This window comes from Rhamphochromis sp. 'chilingali' (assembly GCF_963969265.1).
Source record: "Rhamphochromis sp. 'chilingali' genome assembly, chromosome: 4".
Lineage (NCBI taxonomy): Eukaryota > Metazoa > Chordata > Actinopteri > Cichliformes > Cichlidae > Rhamphochromis > Rhamphochromis sp. 'chilingali'.
Window position 1 is genome coordinate 12154188 of NC_137948.1, and position 19892 is coordinate 12174079.

At 43.0% G+C, this 19892-nt stretch overlaps 1 protein-coding gene across 1 annotated transcript; it reads right to left on the reverse strand.

Moving 5' to 3' along the window:
- Positions 1 to 16484: 16484 nt before the first annotated feature.
- On the reverse strand, positions 16485 to 18075 carry LOC308395996 (uncharacterized protein; the record flags this gene model as incomplete). The annotated part of the gene is made up of 2 exons (XM_080881056.1): positions 16485 to 17612; positions 17794 to 18075. The coding sequence occupies 2 exons, from the start codon at positions 18073 to 18075 to the stop codon at positions 16968 to 16970; spliced, it is 927 nt and encodes a 308-aa protein (XP_080737182.1). The 3' UTR covers positions 16485 to 16967.
- Between the last annotated feature and the right edge of the window lie 1817 nt (positions 18076 to 19892).

Below are 19892 nucleotides of genomic sequence, written 5' to 3' on the forward strand. Positions count from 1 at the left end.
GGAGGTTTAAAATTTAATATCCATCTTTAAGCTGATGCTCCATTCAAGCGTTCCCACACTAATGTGCCAGATAATTTTAATAAAAGTCTGTTATAAATCTTGTTATGCTTTCAGCAGGAATAGTATAATGTAAACTATGTGGATGATTTATCTAATGCATCACAGGACAAATGAATACATGCACTTTAACAAGTAATCAATTCAGAAATCCAGCCGTCCTGTCAGTATATTCAGGGCTGCATGAAAAGAAAGGGAGATAATGAGAATCCTAACATTTGTCTGAGACAAAAAAAACCCATTAAATTTGTATACACTAAAACGGCAGCCACATATAATGTGCTCACTGTGTAGTTGATAGCTTGTGGCTGACATTCCAAGTTGTAACAGAGCTGACTTTGTTGCATCGTATATAAAAGTCTAGTCAGACCATCTCTTACAAAGTGAGAAATATTCATCACATTATTGCAGTGATGGAATTCAATGCATCTGTCTTTCAGGTCATAGGTTTGAATCATCCTTGCCATATATGGAGTGAGTGTACAGCATACATCTTTAATTCATTTTAAAATAAAATCGAATTTATCCATTCCAAAACCTGTTTTGATGTGTGTTTGGGATCACTCTCTTTCCTGAGGACCCAGTTGTGTCTAAAATTCAGCCATCTAGCTGTTGATCTGAGGTGAAGATGAAGAATTTGGAGGTAGTTCTCACATCTTTAATAGTCCATCAACTTTGTACAACATACCAGCCCCAGAGGATGATGCTACCACTACAATGCTTGAGTGCATGTGCTGGGACAGTGCATGTGCTTTTCTTAGTCTAGCACATCTGACAAGCACATCCAGGTGACATTAAGTAAGTAGCATGAGCTAAGGTAAATGTTGCGTCTAAATACATACTGACAGTGATTGCAATTGAAACCTTCATATCAAATTGATTTTTTTAACAATTTTTCAGTCATGATCAGATGGTGGTAAAAAGACGTCAGTTATTTCATGTCAAAGTAAGTGCTGAGTAATCTTTCATAGTTACATCATATCCAGTGTCTAATCTCTAGATGTACTGTATGCCCTTGGAAATTCCCTGCTGTTTTGTCCACAATGGTCACTCAGTGTATCATCAAAAAAGCTCTCCGTAGAGCCAAAAACAAGCAAGACATTCATAAAAACACTGTTGACACCTCCAAATGCAAACCCAATCATTTCAATCATCAATAATCATGAAAGACGTTAAACTTGTAAAACATTGCGAGAACACAAAGAGGAGGGTTTTATTTGTGCGGCGTCACCCAACTCCAAAGTCTTCGGGTCAAATGAAAAGAATGGATCTAGATGCTGGGGGAAACACAGATGTGCATACTAAGTGTGCTACACGATACCAAATGAGATAAGAAAAAAAATATTTGATTCAGGCTTCTGAAGAAAACTTGACAACATACATCCGACAGCATTTCATGTGCAATGAATATGAGTTTTGAAAAGAATTTCCTGCCTCTCCCTTTGTACTGACAATACAGACACAATTCGGTTGATGTGTCGCAGATGACGCATGTCAAAAGATTTTGTTGTGTTTAGTCTTTAAGACCTTTATCTCTGGTAACGGTACAATTGTCCATTACTGAGCCATGAAAGAATGCACGCATGCACGCACGCACGGATGCACACGTACATGCACACAGAAAATCTTAAGTGTTTTAAGCTGAGCCACCCATAGTGATTTTTCTTCTACAAATCAATGCCAATAAAGACTACAATTACTCGAGGGAGATGAGCAGCTGTGAACAGCCCTAGCGTAGGACTGTTTATATTGATCTGGTGCTCGTCTCTCCTGCGTTTAAGTACTTAATCCTCCTGTGTAAAAAAAAATGTGATCAATAGATATTTGAATAGCCCCACAAAAGCTACAAACTTATATATACTAACTCACATATACGCACAAATCCCAACCTCTTCTCTCACCTTTATGTGCACTTAACACCCATCTTGAAAGATACTGATGGTCTGTTTGAGGTGTAAGGTCACAACAAACTGGGTTTGAAGTGTGTTTGGGGGTTATCCAGCTGGATCATTGTCTACCCACACACATGCACACACTGTGACCTTCGGTGCCGAGCCCATGGTTGAACACCCTACTGAATAGAAGAGCAGATGGTCCAGGGGGGTCTTCAAGGGAAACTGATAAACTCTGTGTGCCTTTGTGTGTATAAGTGTGTGTGTGTGTCTCATTCCAAGTTTTTCTACCTTGGCTGTTTCTGCTTTTATGTGTTTCTGGACCTCAGGCTACCCAGTAGTACTGGTATAACTCAATATCTCTCTGAGTTGTTGTATCCAGAAACAGGCAATTAAATTGTTGCAATGAAATCCAATACTACAGCTATAATGCAGAATGCATGAACTCCCACAGCAACTACTGTTGGCCACACACGCACGTCTGAGCTGAATCTGATTGTGCATTAGTCAGTGAACCCCCAACTGTGAAAGTTTTCCACATTCACATACGGTCAACATTTCTTGTCAGATTCAGGCTTAATGGATTGTCCACCCACAGACCACACTTAAAGCTAGATTATTGATTATCTTCAGCATGCCACAAAAATGTGTTATCCACTTTCATGACAGAAACAACAATCAGTTTCCCCTGTTATATAGTCATTCTCAAACTGAGCTGCCAGTATCCTGTCCAGTAGGTGGATGTGGAAGAGAAGCACATCTTTAACAATTAAGCAAAAAGTAAAGTAATAGTTGAAAAGTTTTCTAAAAATATGACTAACAGTTGAAATTATGTGATAAGAGTAGATAAACAAACAAAAACACCAGATAAACATACTTTATCCACTATGTTTATTTTAGATAGCTATTGTCTTTATCTAGACTAAGTGTCATGGTTCTGGGTCGGTTCGACCCAGCATTTTGAGTTCCTTATGTTTTGGTTTATTTTTGAATGATGGATTGTTCTTTATGTCTCTCTGGTGCTTTGATTTTTATTATTATGAATCTGTGTTTCTGTTATTCTGGTGTGTTTCTGTATTAGGATTAATGTTCGGGTTGTATTTCGTTGTTATTGCAGGTTTAGTTCAGTGTCTTGTCTGTCTCACTCTGTGGAGTCCGTGTCCTTGTAAAGCGTGTCTTGTTTCCTGCTTTACTTTGGAGGTTCATGTTCCTGTCTTATGTCTGTGTGTCTAGCTTTGCTCCCCTTGTCTCGTTAAGTGTAATTTCTCCCGGCTGTGTTCCTACCTGTTCCTCGTTCCCTCTTGTTCCTGCCTCAGTATTTATAGTGCGTGTCCTCCAGTGTTCAGCGGCGCGTCGTTAATGTCTTCTGCTCTCACTCCCTCTGTGTGTTTTGTTTGCCAGCCTGCCAACCTGTCTAGTTATTCGGTACTCCCAGTTTAGTTAGTGTTTTTCTGTTCTGCTTCATCCCAGCAATAAAGCTGTGTATTTTGAATTTCTTCCGCCTCTTTGAGTCCTGCATTTTGGGCCTTCTCTTTCTGCCTGACACTAAGATAAGGAACTAACAGTGAAATCATTAGTTAACAATAAAATGGAGTTGGAAGCCAAGCATGATGGATAGCTGTTAAAAGTACAGCTGAAAGTGACAGCTAAAGACTTTGGGATGGCTGAAATAGACACTGTGGTAAGCTGAATGCAGTCTAGAGCCAATCTTTAAACGAGTTCAAATAAACACATAAGAATATAAAAGGTGTTGTAGAAAAATGTTTTTTGTTACTCTGACAGGCCTGTGGCGTTATGCCTGATAAAAAAGTGTTGAACCTCCGCAGTAATAGGCAGATAACATATTAGCAGATCGTATGAAAGATCCAAGCAGGCCAAAGGAGATGCATTTTCAAACCCACTGAATCACTCACTAATGTTTCATGTCAAAAAGGACACATGGACCATTCCCTTGCCCCTTCTTAGTTCCTGTACTCAGTATCTTCTATAAACAGATCCACCAAACCAGTTTCCATTAGATCTGGGTCCCTTAAACCCCAGAGTGCATAGCAATGCCTCAGATGATAAATTGTGCCTAAAATAGTGGCCAGCACTGACCTTGAATCCTCCTATTGGTACACAGTTTCCATGGCTTTGGCAATCCCCAGAGGAAATCTGAGTTCCCAGCTAATTAAGTTAAATGCATGGCTGCAGCGGGTCAGTGTAAACAAATCATAACTGTTTGCCACGTGCTTAATAGCAGCGGCATGAAGACTGAAAAAGGGTGGCTGCAAACTTGAATAATGTGTTGTTTGGTTTCTTTAGTCATATAAAGACAGCAGTACCATTACAAATGTCCAAAGCAACACTCACATTCAGATTGAAACCAAACCAGGCTATGAATGTGAGATCTAAAGAAGGGGAACTGTGGGAGTTGAGGTAGCCGACTTCCAGGTATCTGAGATCTAGTTTATGATGATTTTTTTTTTTGTCTCATTACAATTCCCCTTCTGCTGCTCTCTGCAACCTGATATCTACTCCAACATGCAGTGACCTTGTTAGAAATTGAAAACTTGCTTGTGAAACTTGCTAAAGAAAAAAAAAACAACAAAATCTAAGACCAGTTCAAGTCTCTTCAAATAACATCAGTGCATTAGTGACATTGATCATATATACAAAATGCATTAAAAAGGATTCAGCTGACCAGATCTGTTTTTTACTGAGAGTCACGACAATAAAAAACAAAACACAAGAAAATCTAAAAATCAGTTATTGTGAGGGGAAAGTAAAGAGAAGGAAAAAAGCACCAAGAGTGATCATCATGAGGATGATGGAAAAAGAACAACATGTTCGTTTTCTATTTGATTGTGTTAGTATTCACCTCAAAAGTCACAAACAACACCAAGTATGCCCCCAACCATCTCTGTCAGCTATTAAGGCTTTGTGGAAACATTTCCCCTCGTAGATTATTACCATTATTTGCAGCATATCTGTTTCTGACAGTGTTTTCCACATCAACAGCTTCTTTCTGTATTTGGTGTTTCTGTATTGGTGTTTTGCAGACTGTTTTCTCTTCCCCTCTTTCTTTCAAGCTGTCCAGAAGACCAAAGCAAGAAACTCAGTCAACTGCACACCCCAATTTTTGACCACAATTCATCAGTCACAACCAGCAACAAAACATCATTTAGCATCACAGATAAACATGCTAGAAATGAATCAAATACATTTTAAATATGGGTTATTTGAGAGAGCACACATGAGCTTTATGACTAAGATGCGCCACAGTAGGCTTTCATGACCTTGTCTCCCCTGTTTTAGATTCATAAGTAGTTTTAGATAAACTTCAAAAGATATTAGACGTGAGAGAATAGAAGAGGAGAGGGGAAACTGGGTTTGTTTTCACATCTTTGACTAAATCAACACTCACCATGTGGGATCGGCCATCTGTTGACAGCTTAAGTCACTATGGAGACTGAGGTTACAGGGGTGAGAGAAGGGAGAAGGGTGAAGGAGCTGATGTATGTGAGTGTGCTAAGGCATCTGTCTGTAGGTTTTATTTTGCTGCCACACAAAGACTCATACTCGAATAATCTAAAAAATAAACATAAATGCAGGTGTGCAATATTTAGAACTTGGAATTCGTGTGTGGGGGCGGGGAGAGTAAGGCAAAGCGAAGATTCAGGTCAGTAACTTAACATTTAAATAAAATTCAAGCACACTGAAGAATGAGTTTCCTTTGTGCAGCCTGAAAAATAAACACACCAGAAAACACTTGACGTGTTTCAACATCACTGCCATGGCTTCCTCCGCCATCAGGAAGCATTCTCAAGCATCGACGAATCTAAACTGTTTACTGTTAGGACAGAGAGCACAGAGTAGTTTGTGCGTTGGCTTTGCTTGTGTGTTTGTGTTAAAGTGCGTGCTCACGTGCGCCTGCGTGTACGCGCAGCCTGTTACGTGGGAGGTGAATCTGACAGACATTATCAACACTCACCTCTGCCCACAATCAGGAGGCACTTAACCGTGTGAGACAATCACTGCAGGGTTCACGGGGTCACCGCATCAACCATGCAGAAGCAAACAAAAGCAGAGCATGTCGGAGGTTAACACGGGAGCCAGTAGCCTTGAAGACACCATTTACACAGATGCTGGCTTAATGGAAAAGGAAAATAGCTCCCTGGATTACACGGTCCAGAGGAAAATGCGTTTGAACAGTGGGCGTCAAACTCCTTCTTGTTGTTTTAGCATCCCTAAGTGCACACTATTTGCTTGCCATTTTATTTACACGAGTTAAAACTGATAGCTAAGAATTTCTGCATTTAGCTATCAAATACCATCAGCCCAAGCCACCATCCATTGATTTAGACAATAACTTATCAGGAAAAGCTATGTAATGGAATCAGCTGGAGTCTTCCACATTTATCTTCCTTTTCATTTTTCAAATTTTGGGGAAACTGCAATCAGGATTATGACCAGAATGACCTTTTGTTAACAGGGAAAAAGCAGAAGTCCATAATCTTTCCATAAGTTTAACGGAGTCCTTTGAGTTTCCCAAGCATAACCACGAAAGATTAAGTCTTTTAGTAATTACACAATGGTCACTATCCATCCATCCATCCATCCATCCATCTTCATCCGCTTTGTCCGGGGCCGGGTCGCGGGGGCAGCAGCCTAAGCAAAGAGGCCCAGACCTCCCTCTCCCCAGCCACCTCCTCCAGCTTATCCGGGGGAATACCAAGGCGTTCCCAGGCCAACCGAGAGATATAATCTCTCCAGCGTGTCCTGGGTCTGCCCCGGGGCCTCCTCCCGGTGGGACATGCCTGGAACACCTCACCCAGGAGGCGCCCAGGGGGCATCCTTGTCAGATGCCCGAACCACCTCAGCTGGCTCCTCTCGATGTGGAGGAGCAGCGGCTCTACTCTGAGCCCCTCCCGGATGGCCGAACTTCTCACCCTATCTCTAAGGGAGAGGCCAGCCACCCTTCGGAGGAAATCCATTTCTGCCGCTTGTATCCACGATCTCGTTCTTTCGGTCACTACCCACAGCTCGTGGCCATAGGTGAGGGTAGGGACGTAGATCGACCGGTAAATTGAGAGCTTCGCTTTTACACTCAGCTCCCTCTTCACCACGACGGACCGGTGCAGCGTCCGCATTACTGCAGCTGCAGCCCCAATCCGTCTGTCGATCTCCGGCTCCCTTCTCCCATCACTCGCGAACAAGACCCCGAGATACTTGAACTCCTCCACTTGGGGCAGGAACTCATCCCCGACCCGGAGTGGGCACTCCACCCTTTTCCGGCTGAGAACCATGGCCTCAGATTTGGAGGTGCTGATCCTAATTCCCGCTGCTTCACACTCGGCTGCGAACCGTTCCAGTGCGAGCTGGAGGCCCTCACCCGATGAAGCCAACAGAACCACATCATCTGCAAAAATCAGAGATGAGATTCTGAGGCCACCAAAGCGAAAGCCCTCCGCCACTTGGCTGCGCCTAGAAATCCTGTCCATAAAAATTATGAACAGAACCGGAGACAAAGGGCAGCCCTGGCGGAGCCCATCACCCACCAGGAACGAGTCCGACTTATTGCCGGCAATGCGAACCAAGCTCTTGCAACGGTTGTATAGGGATCGAATGGCCCGTAGCAATGGGCCAGACACCCCATATTCCCGCAACACCTCCCACAGGATACCCCGAGGGACACGGTCGAATGCCTTCTCCAAGTCCACAAAACACATGTAGACTGGTTGGGCAAACTCCCATGAACCCTCAAGTATCCTGAAGAGGATAAAGAGCTGGTCCAGTGTTCCGCGACCAGGACGAAAACCGCATTGTTCCTCCTGTATCCGAGGTTCGACTAACGGATGAACTCTCCTTTCCAGCACCCTGGCATAGACTTTCCCAGGGAGGCTGAGGAGTGTGATCCCCCTGTAGTTGGAACACACCCTCCGGTCCCCTTTCTTAAAGATGGGGACCACCACCCCGGTCTGCCAGTCCACAGGTACTGCCCCTGATCTCCACGCAACATTGCAGAGGCGTGTCAACCAGGACAGCCCTACAACGTCCAGAGCCTTCAGGAACTCGGGGCGGACCTCATCAACACCAGGGGCTCTGCCACCAAGGAGTTGTTTAACTGCCTCAGTGACCTCGCCCCCGGAAATTGGCGGGTCATTCCCCTCATCCCCAGACTCTGCTTCCTCCTCGGAAGACGTGTCAGTGGGATTAAGGAGGTCCTCGAAGTATTCCTTCCACCGCCTGACAATTTTCTCAGTCGACGTCAGCAGCGCTCCGCCAGCACTAGGGATGGGTATTGATAAGATTTTAACGATTCCGATTCCATTTTCGATTCTGTTTAACGATTCGATTCCTTATCGATTCTCTTATCGATTCTTTTTTTTTTTTTAAAGGAGAACACTAAAGTCGATTAGCTTAGAACTTTGTTTTATATCTTCTCTTTGAACAAGATAGAAATTTAGGAGTAACATGGCCTTACAAACCCAACAGTGAGATCTTAAGAGAGCCACAGCCTACGGCTCTTCAATGGTGTGTCACAGGGTCCCCAGGAAAAAAAATGTATATGTAAAATAATAAAATAAATATTCTCCTGTAGCAATAACAAAGTTTAACATAAATTGTTCTGTAGCAATTACACAAGAATATCCAGTAATGTCCTGCCTACAATTAAACACATTCACTTACTGAAAATCATCTGCTGTGGCAAATGGGTGAAAGCCTTTGACCACAAACTTAGACACTGCTCGGTGACATTCGTCTATCCTGGCCTGAAAGGAGACGCTACCGGTAGACTGCAGCGAGAACTGCCAGCATCTGAGCCAGCCAGACTCTGTCTGTCTCATCATGGTTATCTAAATGCACAGTAATAGCAGGTTTTGTAATAAGGTAAATCGCGCTAACATAATATGCAATGCTAATTGATTAGTTACCTGCAGTATTAACGGGAGAGGACGTGGAAACGCTACCGCTGCTGCTGGGTTGAGCTTCGCTAGTCCGGAGCGGATCAAAAACACGACATTCGTTGAAAGCAATCGCGTGTTTTTTGAGCAAATGCTTTTGCGTATTCGTAGTGTTTCCTCCCTTTGATGAAATCTCTACTTTGCAAGTATTGCACGTTGCCCTGTTGTCATCCTTTCTCATAAAGTGTAACCAAACTTTTGAGCGTTTGTGCCGCTCAGGCGCCGTGTTTCCTACTGGGTAAAAGACGCTACTCAACGTGATGACGTCATTCGGGGCGACTGGAATCGATAAGGGAATCGTTTTTAAAAGTGGCAAACGATTCCAAGGAATTGAAACAGTGGGAACCGGTTCTCAACAAGAACCGGTTTTCGATACCCATCCCTAGCCAGCACTATACACAGTGCAGGTAGAGCACCGCTTTCCCCTCCTGAGACGTCTGACGGTTTGCCAGAATCTCTTCGAGGCAGTCCGAAAGTCTTTTTCCATGGCCTCTCCGAACTCCTCCCACACCCGAGTTTTTGCTTCAGCCACTGCCCGAGCCGCATTCCGCTTGGCCTGTCGATACCTGTCGGCTGCCTCCGGAGTCCCACAGGCTAACCAAGCCCGATAGGACTCCTTCTTCAGCCTGGTGGCTCCCTTCACCTCTGGTGTCCACCATTTGGTTCGGGGATTACCACCACGGCAGGCACCAACCACCTTGCGGCCGCAGCTCAATGCAGCAGCTTCGGCAATGGAGACGCTGAACATGGTCCATTCGGACTCAATGTCCCCAGTCTCTCTCGGAATGCTGTTGAAGCTCTGCCGGAGGTGTGCGTTGAAGATCTCGCGGACTGGGGCCTCTGCTAGACGTTCCCAGCACACCCTCACTACGCGTTTAGGTGCACCAGGTCTGTCCAGCGTCTTCCCCCGCCACCTGATCCAACTCACCACCAGGTGGTGATCAGTTGACAGCTCAGCCCCTCTCTTTACCCGAGTGTCCAGAACATATGGTCGCAGATCTGCTGATACGATTACAAAATCGATCATCGACCTACGGCCTAGAGCGTCCTGGTGCCACGTGCACTTATGGACACTCTTATGTTCGAACAGGGTGTTCGTTGTGGCCAAACTGTGATTAGCACAGAAGTCCAATAACAGAGCACCGCTCGGGTTCAGATCAGGGAGGCCGTTCCTCCCAATCACGCCCCTCCAGGTCTCGCTGTCGTTACCCACGTGAGCATTGAAGTCTCCCAGCAGGACAACAGAGTCTCCAGGTGGAGCACCCTCCAGCACCCCCCCCCCCCCCCCCCCCCCCCCCAGGGACTCTAAGAAGGCTGGGTACTCTGAACTGCCACTCGGCGCATAAGCACAGATGACAGTCAGGACCCGTTCCCCGACCCTAAGGCGCAGGGAACAAACCCTCTCGTCCACCGGGAAAAACCCCAACGTACCGGCAGCAAGCCGAGGGGATATTAGGATACCCACCCCAGCCCGCCGCCTCTCACCAGGGGCAACTCCAGACTGAGACAGAGTCCAGCCCCTCTCCAGGAGACTGGTTCCAGAGCCCAAGCCATGTGTAGAGGTGAGCCCGACTATATCTAGCCGGTACCTCTCAACCTCACGCACTAACTCAGGCTCCTTCCCCACCAGAGAGGTGACATTCCATGTCCCTATTGCCAGTCTTGGCAGCCGGGGGTCAGTCCTCCAGGGCCTCCGCTCCTGGCCGCCACCCGGCACACAATGCACCCGACCCCTATGGCGCCTCCTGCAGGTGGTGGGCCTGCGGGAGGATGGGCCCATGTCTCCTCTTCGGGCTGTGCCCGGCCGGGCCCCATGGACTAAGGCCCGGCCACCAGACGCTCGCCCTCGGGCACCCTCCCCGGGCCTGGCTCCAGGGCGGGGCCCCGGTAACCCTATCCTGGGCAGGGTAAACTGTTCCCTCGGTGTCCTTTTCATAAGGGTCACTATCACTACTAAATCAATATGCATGCATTATGTTGATAGTTGATAGTGTTAAACCAGTGAACTGCAAGGAGCTGTTCAGGAGCTGGTTCAAACCTCTGGGTTAACTGGACCCTTTCTTTGTGAGTGTTGCATCTTCACCCTCTGCCTGCATGTGTTTCATTAACTGGCTGTTCTAAATTAAGTGTTAGTTCAGGTGTGACTATAAAATGATACTGAATTACTAGAGTGGATTTGTCAGAATGATGAGCAAACAACAAACGACCCCATATCCTCCGCAGTCGGCGCTCCACTGTTGACCCTGTGGACTGACCTCCCTCAGCGGGAGCAAGGAAAATGAATTTTCCATGAGGGATCTATAAAGCAACATCTTTTTATTGATAGTAGGAAAGTGACTGACACTGACAAATGAGAACAACAGAACAATCATGATTTATCTCACTACACTTATTTTTCCTCCTTTAATTGTATTAATTCAACTGGGATGACTTACTGTAAATAAATCTGTTCCCTTCCATTCTAAATAGCCAGGAAAGCAAAAAGAGGCCAAAGTCTCTTTGCCCAGACAACAACTGTAACAAAATATTCCTGTGACTTTCTCCGTGATCACTTAAAGAAGGTAAATGCTTTGAAAAGGTAGCTGAGAAAGAAGATCTGATGAGAGGACTGCAAAGTTGTGTTTTGTTAAGACAAAGCACATGTAGACAGAAAGATATGGGAGAGTGGAGTGCGACTCAGGAAGCTCCAAAATTTCTGTCTAACTGAAACATAAATCACTTCAGTATTTATTTTTCAGAACACCTTCTCAGTGAAGGAATGACAAATAGCTAAGATCACAGTGTTGAAGATCTTTGTAGGTATTTCTTGTGTTCAGGCTGAATATGGGTTCCAGTGTTGGTCTCAGTGGTGATATCATGATCCCTACTTCAACCCTCAGTTTATCATAGTCAGAGTTTGTGCTGTATCTGCGCAGATGTTCAGTTTGATAAATGTAGCTCCACACAGATGTTTTTCCTTCAGATGCTCTTCAGACTCTGCAGGAAGATCACATTTTCCTCTGTTGTGGAAATAAGGATGAAAATGTAAACCATTAGACATGTTGTGGATTTGGATTGATCAATGATGCTGTCTTTTGGTGAGAAAAACACGAATTCTCCATTTTCAAAGAAGAGGTGAGATGTAATTAGCAGTGGATAATTGTTCATCTAATACTGAGCAGATAGTTCCAGTCATTGTAGTCCATGCTCTGGGGAGCAGCTCCAAGACAGTCACAGTTTTGGATATTTAACACATTATTATCTAATCAAAACCTATTTCTTGTGTCAATTTAAGCAACTTACCAACAAGACCAATCGGTGCAGTTTTTCTAGTGTGATTGCAAGTCAAGGATAGGAGTTCTATACTCAACATTTTTACAAGTTGTCAAAAAACTTCATTTAAAAAAAAAGAAGTAAAAAGGAAAAAAACTGAGTAGCTAGCAGGCAACTTGTTCTGTTATTGCTAAAGCTAGTTAAAAACAATTTGTAGCCAGTGGGAGAAAAGCTTGTTTTGCCCTTTAGGAGGTTGTTTGTCTTGTGAAGAAACATCGTGAGAAAATAATGAATGCTGGATGACAGGTTAATGTGACAAACCTCTGTACAATACCCCATGCATTTTGTTATCTTGAATTATGTTGGCTGTGAAAATGAAATGAAAGTTGAGTGAAAATGTGATCTTGAGACATTTCTCGTCTGTAAGATAATTTCTTTTAAAATAATTTTACATAAAAAATTTGAGGAACATTATTGAATTTATTAAAATAGACATGGAGTAAAAGATAATTTTTTTTTTTTACTAAATGAAAATCCTCCTCTCTCTCTCACACACACCATGCACGCCCTCTCTCTCTCTCTCTCTCTCTCTCTCCATGCATCATAAACTTTGACTCCGTCCTAACGACCAAAGCCAGAATCACCTCTTAAAAAACCAAATGTCAGAAGGATTTTCCCAAACAAATCCAGAGCATTAGCTTCCAATGGGCTGTTAGACAAGTTTATGCCCCGGGTACAACCTTCAGCTAATTTACTGTTTTTTGTCCAATTCAGGAAAGCCGAGCAGGTTAGAAAGCCAAACAGCAGGACCTGTCGTCCAGGTAAAGAGCTGAATTAATCCATCCACAACAGTCGGAGCCCAGACTGAATTATGGAAGGAAAGGCAGCTCGGCAGGGCGCCAGGACTCGCTTTACTGTTTATTTACACTCCCGTTTAATGAGCTTTATGATTCATAAGCCAGCGCTAACAGCCTTTATGGAACCAAATATTTATGTAAGTTAGACCTCTGGTCACTTGTGAGGAAACTTACAAACATACACACACGGTGACAGACAGACAGACAGACAGGCACACAGAGACATAGTGGTCTGTTATTCACTGCCTAGGAGCCATTTCTCATTATGAGCACGTGGCTCCAAAACATCTAAAAGCAACAGAGATCTGTGGCTGATTAATTACTAAAACACAAACCTGTATGTTCTGTGTTTGAGCAAGAGTGGTAAAGTGACAAAAGAGAACAAAAAAGTGAGGGCGTGAGGTTTAAACATAACTTTCACAAAGAAAATGTAGAACAAAATAATAACACTGTAAATGCATAATAAGGATAAATAGAGGGGGCAGCAGAGGCCAGCTGAGACTAGATCCAGGTCTCATCCTTCAAGGTAAGGAAAGAGAGTGTGGTGGAGTGATGGAGTGATGCAGTGAGCGATCTGTGGTGCTGCTGTCTTTAGTGGTGGCTCAGGTAGCTCAGGAAGCTCTGGTTCCCATTATCACAGTCCTCTGGACCAGCCTGGTGCACTGGATGATGACGTAGGCAGAGATGGACTTAAGGATTTAGGGGCCCAAGGCGAACCAAGCATGGGCCCTTCAACAATGGCACTTGATTTTTTTTATTAATTTGGCTTTTTATTCATTTATAAGGTAAAATATCCGCATTAGAAAGTTTGTAAATAACAACTTGTTTATCTATGATAATCATAATAATCACATTTTTTATTTCCAAGAGTTCTTTTATTTCAGATAATTAACATAATTATTATTATATTCATGTTAACTATTAGTAACAAATAGAAACCTACAATCCTTTTTTTTTAAAACAAAATGTGGAAAAAAAATGTCAGTGAAAAACAATAACAGCATTGTGGGTATTGTGAATAATATGATCATGAACAATATGAACAGTAGTTTTTTTCTGTATTTTCAAATTACGAATGCACATTCTTATTCACAAAATTAAATGTTATTCTTTGCAAGCGATTTTTTTAAAGTAAAAATTAAAAAATTTTCAGCAATTTGCATGTGACTCAATATCTTTTTGGTATGGATCCTCAATCAGGGCAAGCAAGGCAGGCAGTGCTTGCCTGGTAAAATCTCAAAATATACATCATTTAAAATGACGTCAAAGTGAAAAGTATCTCTCTCTCTCCTCGTAGCCTGTTTGAGGCGACTGATTTATTAATGCATACAACTCTAATAAAAACCAATGAATGCAGTAACATAAACCAGAAGCTGCAAGAAAAACACTAGAGAATACACTGACACTCTGACAAAGGCTAAGGGTAAGACAGCACTTTATATACACATACAAAACACAATTTCTGGGGTGGAGATAGCTGGGAAAACAAGCAACAGCTAAACTATTCAAATGAAGAAACAACAGGAAGTAAAACTAAAAGCTAAAAAAAACTAAAAAAAGACAAATAACTATCAAAATAAACCAGGAAATGGTGTGATAACTAAACAAAGAACACACACACACACACACACACACACACACACACACACACACACACACACACACACACACACACAAGGAACTAAGAACTAGACACTAAATGCACTATAGAAAATACATAGAGGAAGTATTAACATTAAGCATCAGAAACATCTGAAGATATTTAAGAAGAACACCATCTCAGAAACACCAGCACAAACAACGGAGTGCAGTAACACCCATGCAACTGTGTTATTGTTCACTGCATGTCCTTGATTATACACGTGTGATATGCTTGAAAAAAATAGACTGTCTGGATAATATTTGGTGAAAAAAAACAAGCAAACTTGGCAATCTCATTACTTCCTGTGTCCACTTCTTCCAGTGCTGAGGTTTTGCTGAGTTGGGAAAAGAAGTTCAGGAGAAGAAAACAACAAATCCCCGTCCTCATAACATCTGATATAATGACCATAAACTAAGCTTCATTGTGGGCATTGTGGATAATCCTTTAGTCTTTGAAGCTAGACTGATAGGAGACTGGCGTGCGAGTCTAGCTACCACTGGCTCTGCTTTCTGTGCAAAGCTGATTTGCACAGTAACAGCGTTAGCAACTAAACAAGCAAATTACTCAGTGATTTAGCATCTCAACTGGTACATTTCTTCCCTATCATCTTGGCAAATGTACCATTTAGGTGAGTTTAAAGCTCTCTGTGCTTGTCTTTCTATACAAGACACTGCTAAACTGGTAGGGTGGAATGCTTGCCAGTGTTGATTTGAATTACAGCGTTTGTTAATATTCTCCAGACTTGTTCTTTATAACCCTTTAGAGCTCTTTATGATCCTTTAATAACCATGGAGCACAGCCCTCTTTATGACCCTAATCATTACCTCTGGGGTCAGTCCACTTAGCACCACTCTCTCCCCCATCACTTCCTCCTTCATCCAAACATCATGAGGGGTTAAAAGATACCTCACGGGGGTTTCCCTGCGTGGTATCTAGTCAAGTTTTCAAGTTTTTTTTCTTATAAATTGCAAAGGCTTTAATCAAGGAAATTTTAAGATAATGTGTTTAAAAATCAAATAAAGGTTTTACAGTAAACACCTGGCTTCTGAAAAATCTAAAATGTTATTGAAATTGATCCAAAACACTGAAAAGCACAAAGAAATGTCAATACACAAATACGCTGTCAGATGTCTGTTTGATTTAGGTCCTTTTACTGATTAATTTCAAGACAAACGTGCCGATTTCCACAGCATGTAGTAGATTCCTTCACTTTTCACTAATGTTTGCTTTAATCAGCAGAGGTGCTCAGTGATTAGCATTCAAATGGTGCTTTGGGATTATTACATTTAAGCACCAGCTGCATTGCAGAAGGATCCAGTATACTGTGAGAGAAATGTATGGCCACTGTGGATTTTCATGTGTCCAGAATGATTTATTTACTCTACTTGCAGTGCCAAAGCCATTTGTCTCTGATTAGCTTTAACTAAAAACACTCAGTTGCCTCTTTAAGGGTTCCAAGTTAGTTTAAGGATCATTTAAACATCAACAAATTCATGTTATTTTAAGCTGTGCTGCAAGAGAAACAAATAATATATGCACAATACAAATACTTACTGGTACCACTTTGGGGCTTAATGAATAAATGCAACCACACTATATCACAACTGAGCATAGCATCACTTTAGGCAAGCCACACAGTCAAGTTCAGGCACATTCTGAATGCCAGTCCACAACAGCTGAAGGCTCATACTCTTTGTCCTTGGCAATAGGAAAACTATATAAGTGGCCCTATTGAAGCTCCTTGGCTTGTCTACAGTAGATTAGCATCTATAAGCTGCTTTGCAATCCATTTCCACCCTTTTTTATCATGCTTTTGATGACTACTACTTACAGTTTTTGCCCGTTGCTTGAACACATTTGGCAAAACGTCGCTCATTGTGCCAAAACTCTAAACACAAGTAAACACGACACAACACTGGGAAATATACCATACACATCTGTGCCAAAATGAAACTCCACTCCCAAAACCTAAACTCTGCTGTCAAAACCTAACATTCCTCTGTCAAAATGTAACTCTGTTGACAAAATGACACATACTTGCATCATATGCAAACACTTACAGATCAGGGGGAACACACTAGTCTTCTTTACATAAAACACTGCAGTCCTTGATTTCCATTGTGTATTCAGAAGGCACATTTACAGGAGACACATTTCCAAACAACCAAAAACGCAAATAGACCTACTCAATAGTGTACATCGCAGTACCATGAATTCAGATGAAGCAAAAAAAAAAAAAAACCACAACACAATAATACTGCAATAGAAAAAACACTATACTGTAAACACAAAAAACCATGACAAGTGTGCATAAGTGGGCTCATGGATCCCGCCGTCTGTTGGGGTCTGGCCACAGGACCTCATCAACATCGCAAGCTATGTCCTCTCCCGCTAGGCACCGGGGAAAATACCCTCTTGCATGCCGAAACCATCCATGGATCGCTGTCACCTCAATGTCGCCGCAGGCCTGTTCCATTGCCTGCAGAAGAGGCATGCGGGCATGTGGTTGGCGGTCATATACTCGCCATCTCCAAGCCGAAAAAAATTCCTCAATAGGGTTTAAAAATGGTGAGTAAGGGGGCAAGTATACCACTTCAAATTGATTGTGGTCGGTGAACCAGGCCTGGACCAGAGCAGCCCGATGGAAACTGACATTATCCCATATCACCACAAACCTGGGCTGATCTGGTCTGTTCTGTACAACTATGTTATGGAGAGCATCTAGAAATGTGAGTATGTGTTGGCTATTGTATGGACCTAGCATTGCATGATGGTGCAGAAGTCCTCGAAGGCATATGGCGGCACATAATGTGATGTTTCCCCCGCGCTGCCCTGGGACGTGCACAATTGCCCTTTGGCCAATCACATTACGACCCCGTCGTCTTGTTTTGCTCAGGTCGAATCCAGCTTCATCAATGAAAATGTATTCATGAGGCTGTGCAGCTCCATCCATGGCCATGATCCTCTGAAAAAAAGGGGAACATATCACTGTACTACAGTGCTACACATACAGCACCCTCACCCCATCACACAGGTACCTGTGTAGCTCTCAGAATAGATCCATGTGGTACTGATATGGTACATATTCAGCTGCTACTGGACTTCACCAATACTCTATTGTAAATGTAAGGGACAGTTACACGTACCCGTACATATTCAGCTCGAAGTCCTTTGACCCTGTCACTGTTCCTCTCGAATGGGACTCTGTAGAGCTGCTTCATGGTGATGCTGTGTTTACCCAAGATGCGTCTGATGGTGGTGATGCTCACATGGTCTATGTTGCTGAACACTCGCCTGTCTGCAAGTATTTTCCGTCGTAGCTGGTGGAGACGGATGGCATTGTCTGCCCTCACTAGGTCCACAAAGGCAAGTTCCTGCTGTTGTGTGAACAGGCGTTGCCGTCCACCCCCAGAAGGTCTTCGGGTCATTCTGGAGGAATACAACCACATATTGTCATCGGTTTGCTTATTTTTCATACAGTACTTTACTGTACGTACTGTGTCATCCACTGTACAACACTGTACTTCAATATGAGGAATCAGCCACTTTGGCTGCAAAAGGAGCATTAGCACCCCGTACACTTGATATGGTAATGTGATATACTGTAGAACAGTGCTATGGAACCATCTGAGTAGAGCAGAAGGTATGGAGGTGAAGACAGACCTGTTTTCTAGTCGGAATGTTCGTATTATAGATGCCACTGTGAAGCGGCTTAGATGTGGGTGGACTCTCTGCCCAGCTTCCCTCATAGTCAGGCCATGGTTGATGACATGGTCCACCAAAGTTGCTCTTATTTCATCAGAAATATGGGTCCGTGCATGGCCTCTTCGGCCTCCTCCTCCTCTTCCTCCTCCTCCTCTACCTCTTCCTCTACCTCTTCCTCTTCCTCTTCCTCTTGCTCTCCCTCCATCCATGCTTGCGAAGTTCTTGAAATGGCTACGCTGAGGGCTTTTTGTAGTTGGCTAATTGGTGTTCGGTTTTGCAAGTAAGTGCCTTCAGGTGTGTATTTGCGTGGTTGCAATTACCCCATGTGTTTTGTATTTTGGATACATGTGTTTTCCGAATGGCACCCTGACATTTCATTTTGTGAGCGAAGTGTCTTATGTATGACATAGAGTGTAGCATGCAGGACCATGTGTGTTGCATAAAGGGGTAGGTGTGTTGCATAAAGGAGTAGGAGTGTTGCATAATTGGTACTGGGGTGCAAAGCAGCGCTTTTGTTTAAGGTATGGGTACATGTGTTTGAGGTATGGTAACAAAAGCTTCACGTTGTGTTACTTTAGTCTGAGCATGGGTTTATAGTGTTCAAGCAACGGGCAAAAACTGTAATGAGTTTTCCATGCACTTAAATCACAAATAAACAGTTATGACATGTGCATCACACAGTCATTAAGCTTTTTAATGATCATCAAAAATCAAAAAGCATCAATCATCTTAACCTAATGCATGAACAAAAATCACAGTGATGTCTACGGCTATTCAAAAGTGAACTATATACATTACATGATCATTTTTGCGCAAAAGGACAATCCGGTTGGAAAGTGATGACGTTTGAACCCTGCTTCTGGGTCCAAGTTACTCTGTGTTTATTAAGGTTGTTGTGTTTTTAACATGCTTTAATGCTTTGTATCCTCTATTTAATCTGAACAAGCCCCTTTTTTAGGGGCTTGTTGAGAATTAATTAAATATGACTAACCTCATATTTTGGATGGATTGTATCAGTTGTTCTCCCGACTGACGTTTCGTCCTTTCACAGCATCCTGCCATGCAATTACATTTGTTCCTAACCATCAAAAACCCTTGCATTAACTTTTATTTAGTGGAAAAAAGTTAGTGTTCATCCCTCAGCTTCACTGTGCTAATGTGTTTATATTATGCTAACCATAGCTGTAGCTAGCCACCACGTACCAGCTAGTCCAAATTCAGTAACCCTAAAAAAGTCACCACTGTTTAGTTTTCTGTCTTCATTTATGTCAGAAGTGATAGCAGAGCTGTACATTTTAATTTTTCAGAAATCTCTCAGTCAGAACATGGTATGTCATCTTTAGATAGAAACTAGCGAGCTAACTTCCTGCTAACTTCTAACTCCCGCTAAACTTCGTAAATTCTGTTTTGGTGGATGTCTGGATTTGATTGTAACTTAATTGTTACACCTGGTAGAGCAGTCACATTGATCATTTTATTAAAGATGAAAGAATTTCGACAGCTCCTAACTCTCAGTGATGCCACGGTGTTTGTTTGACTT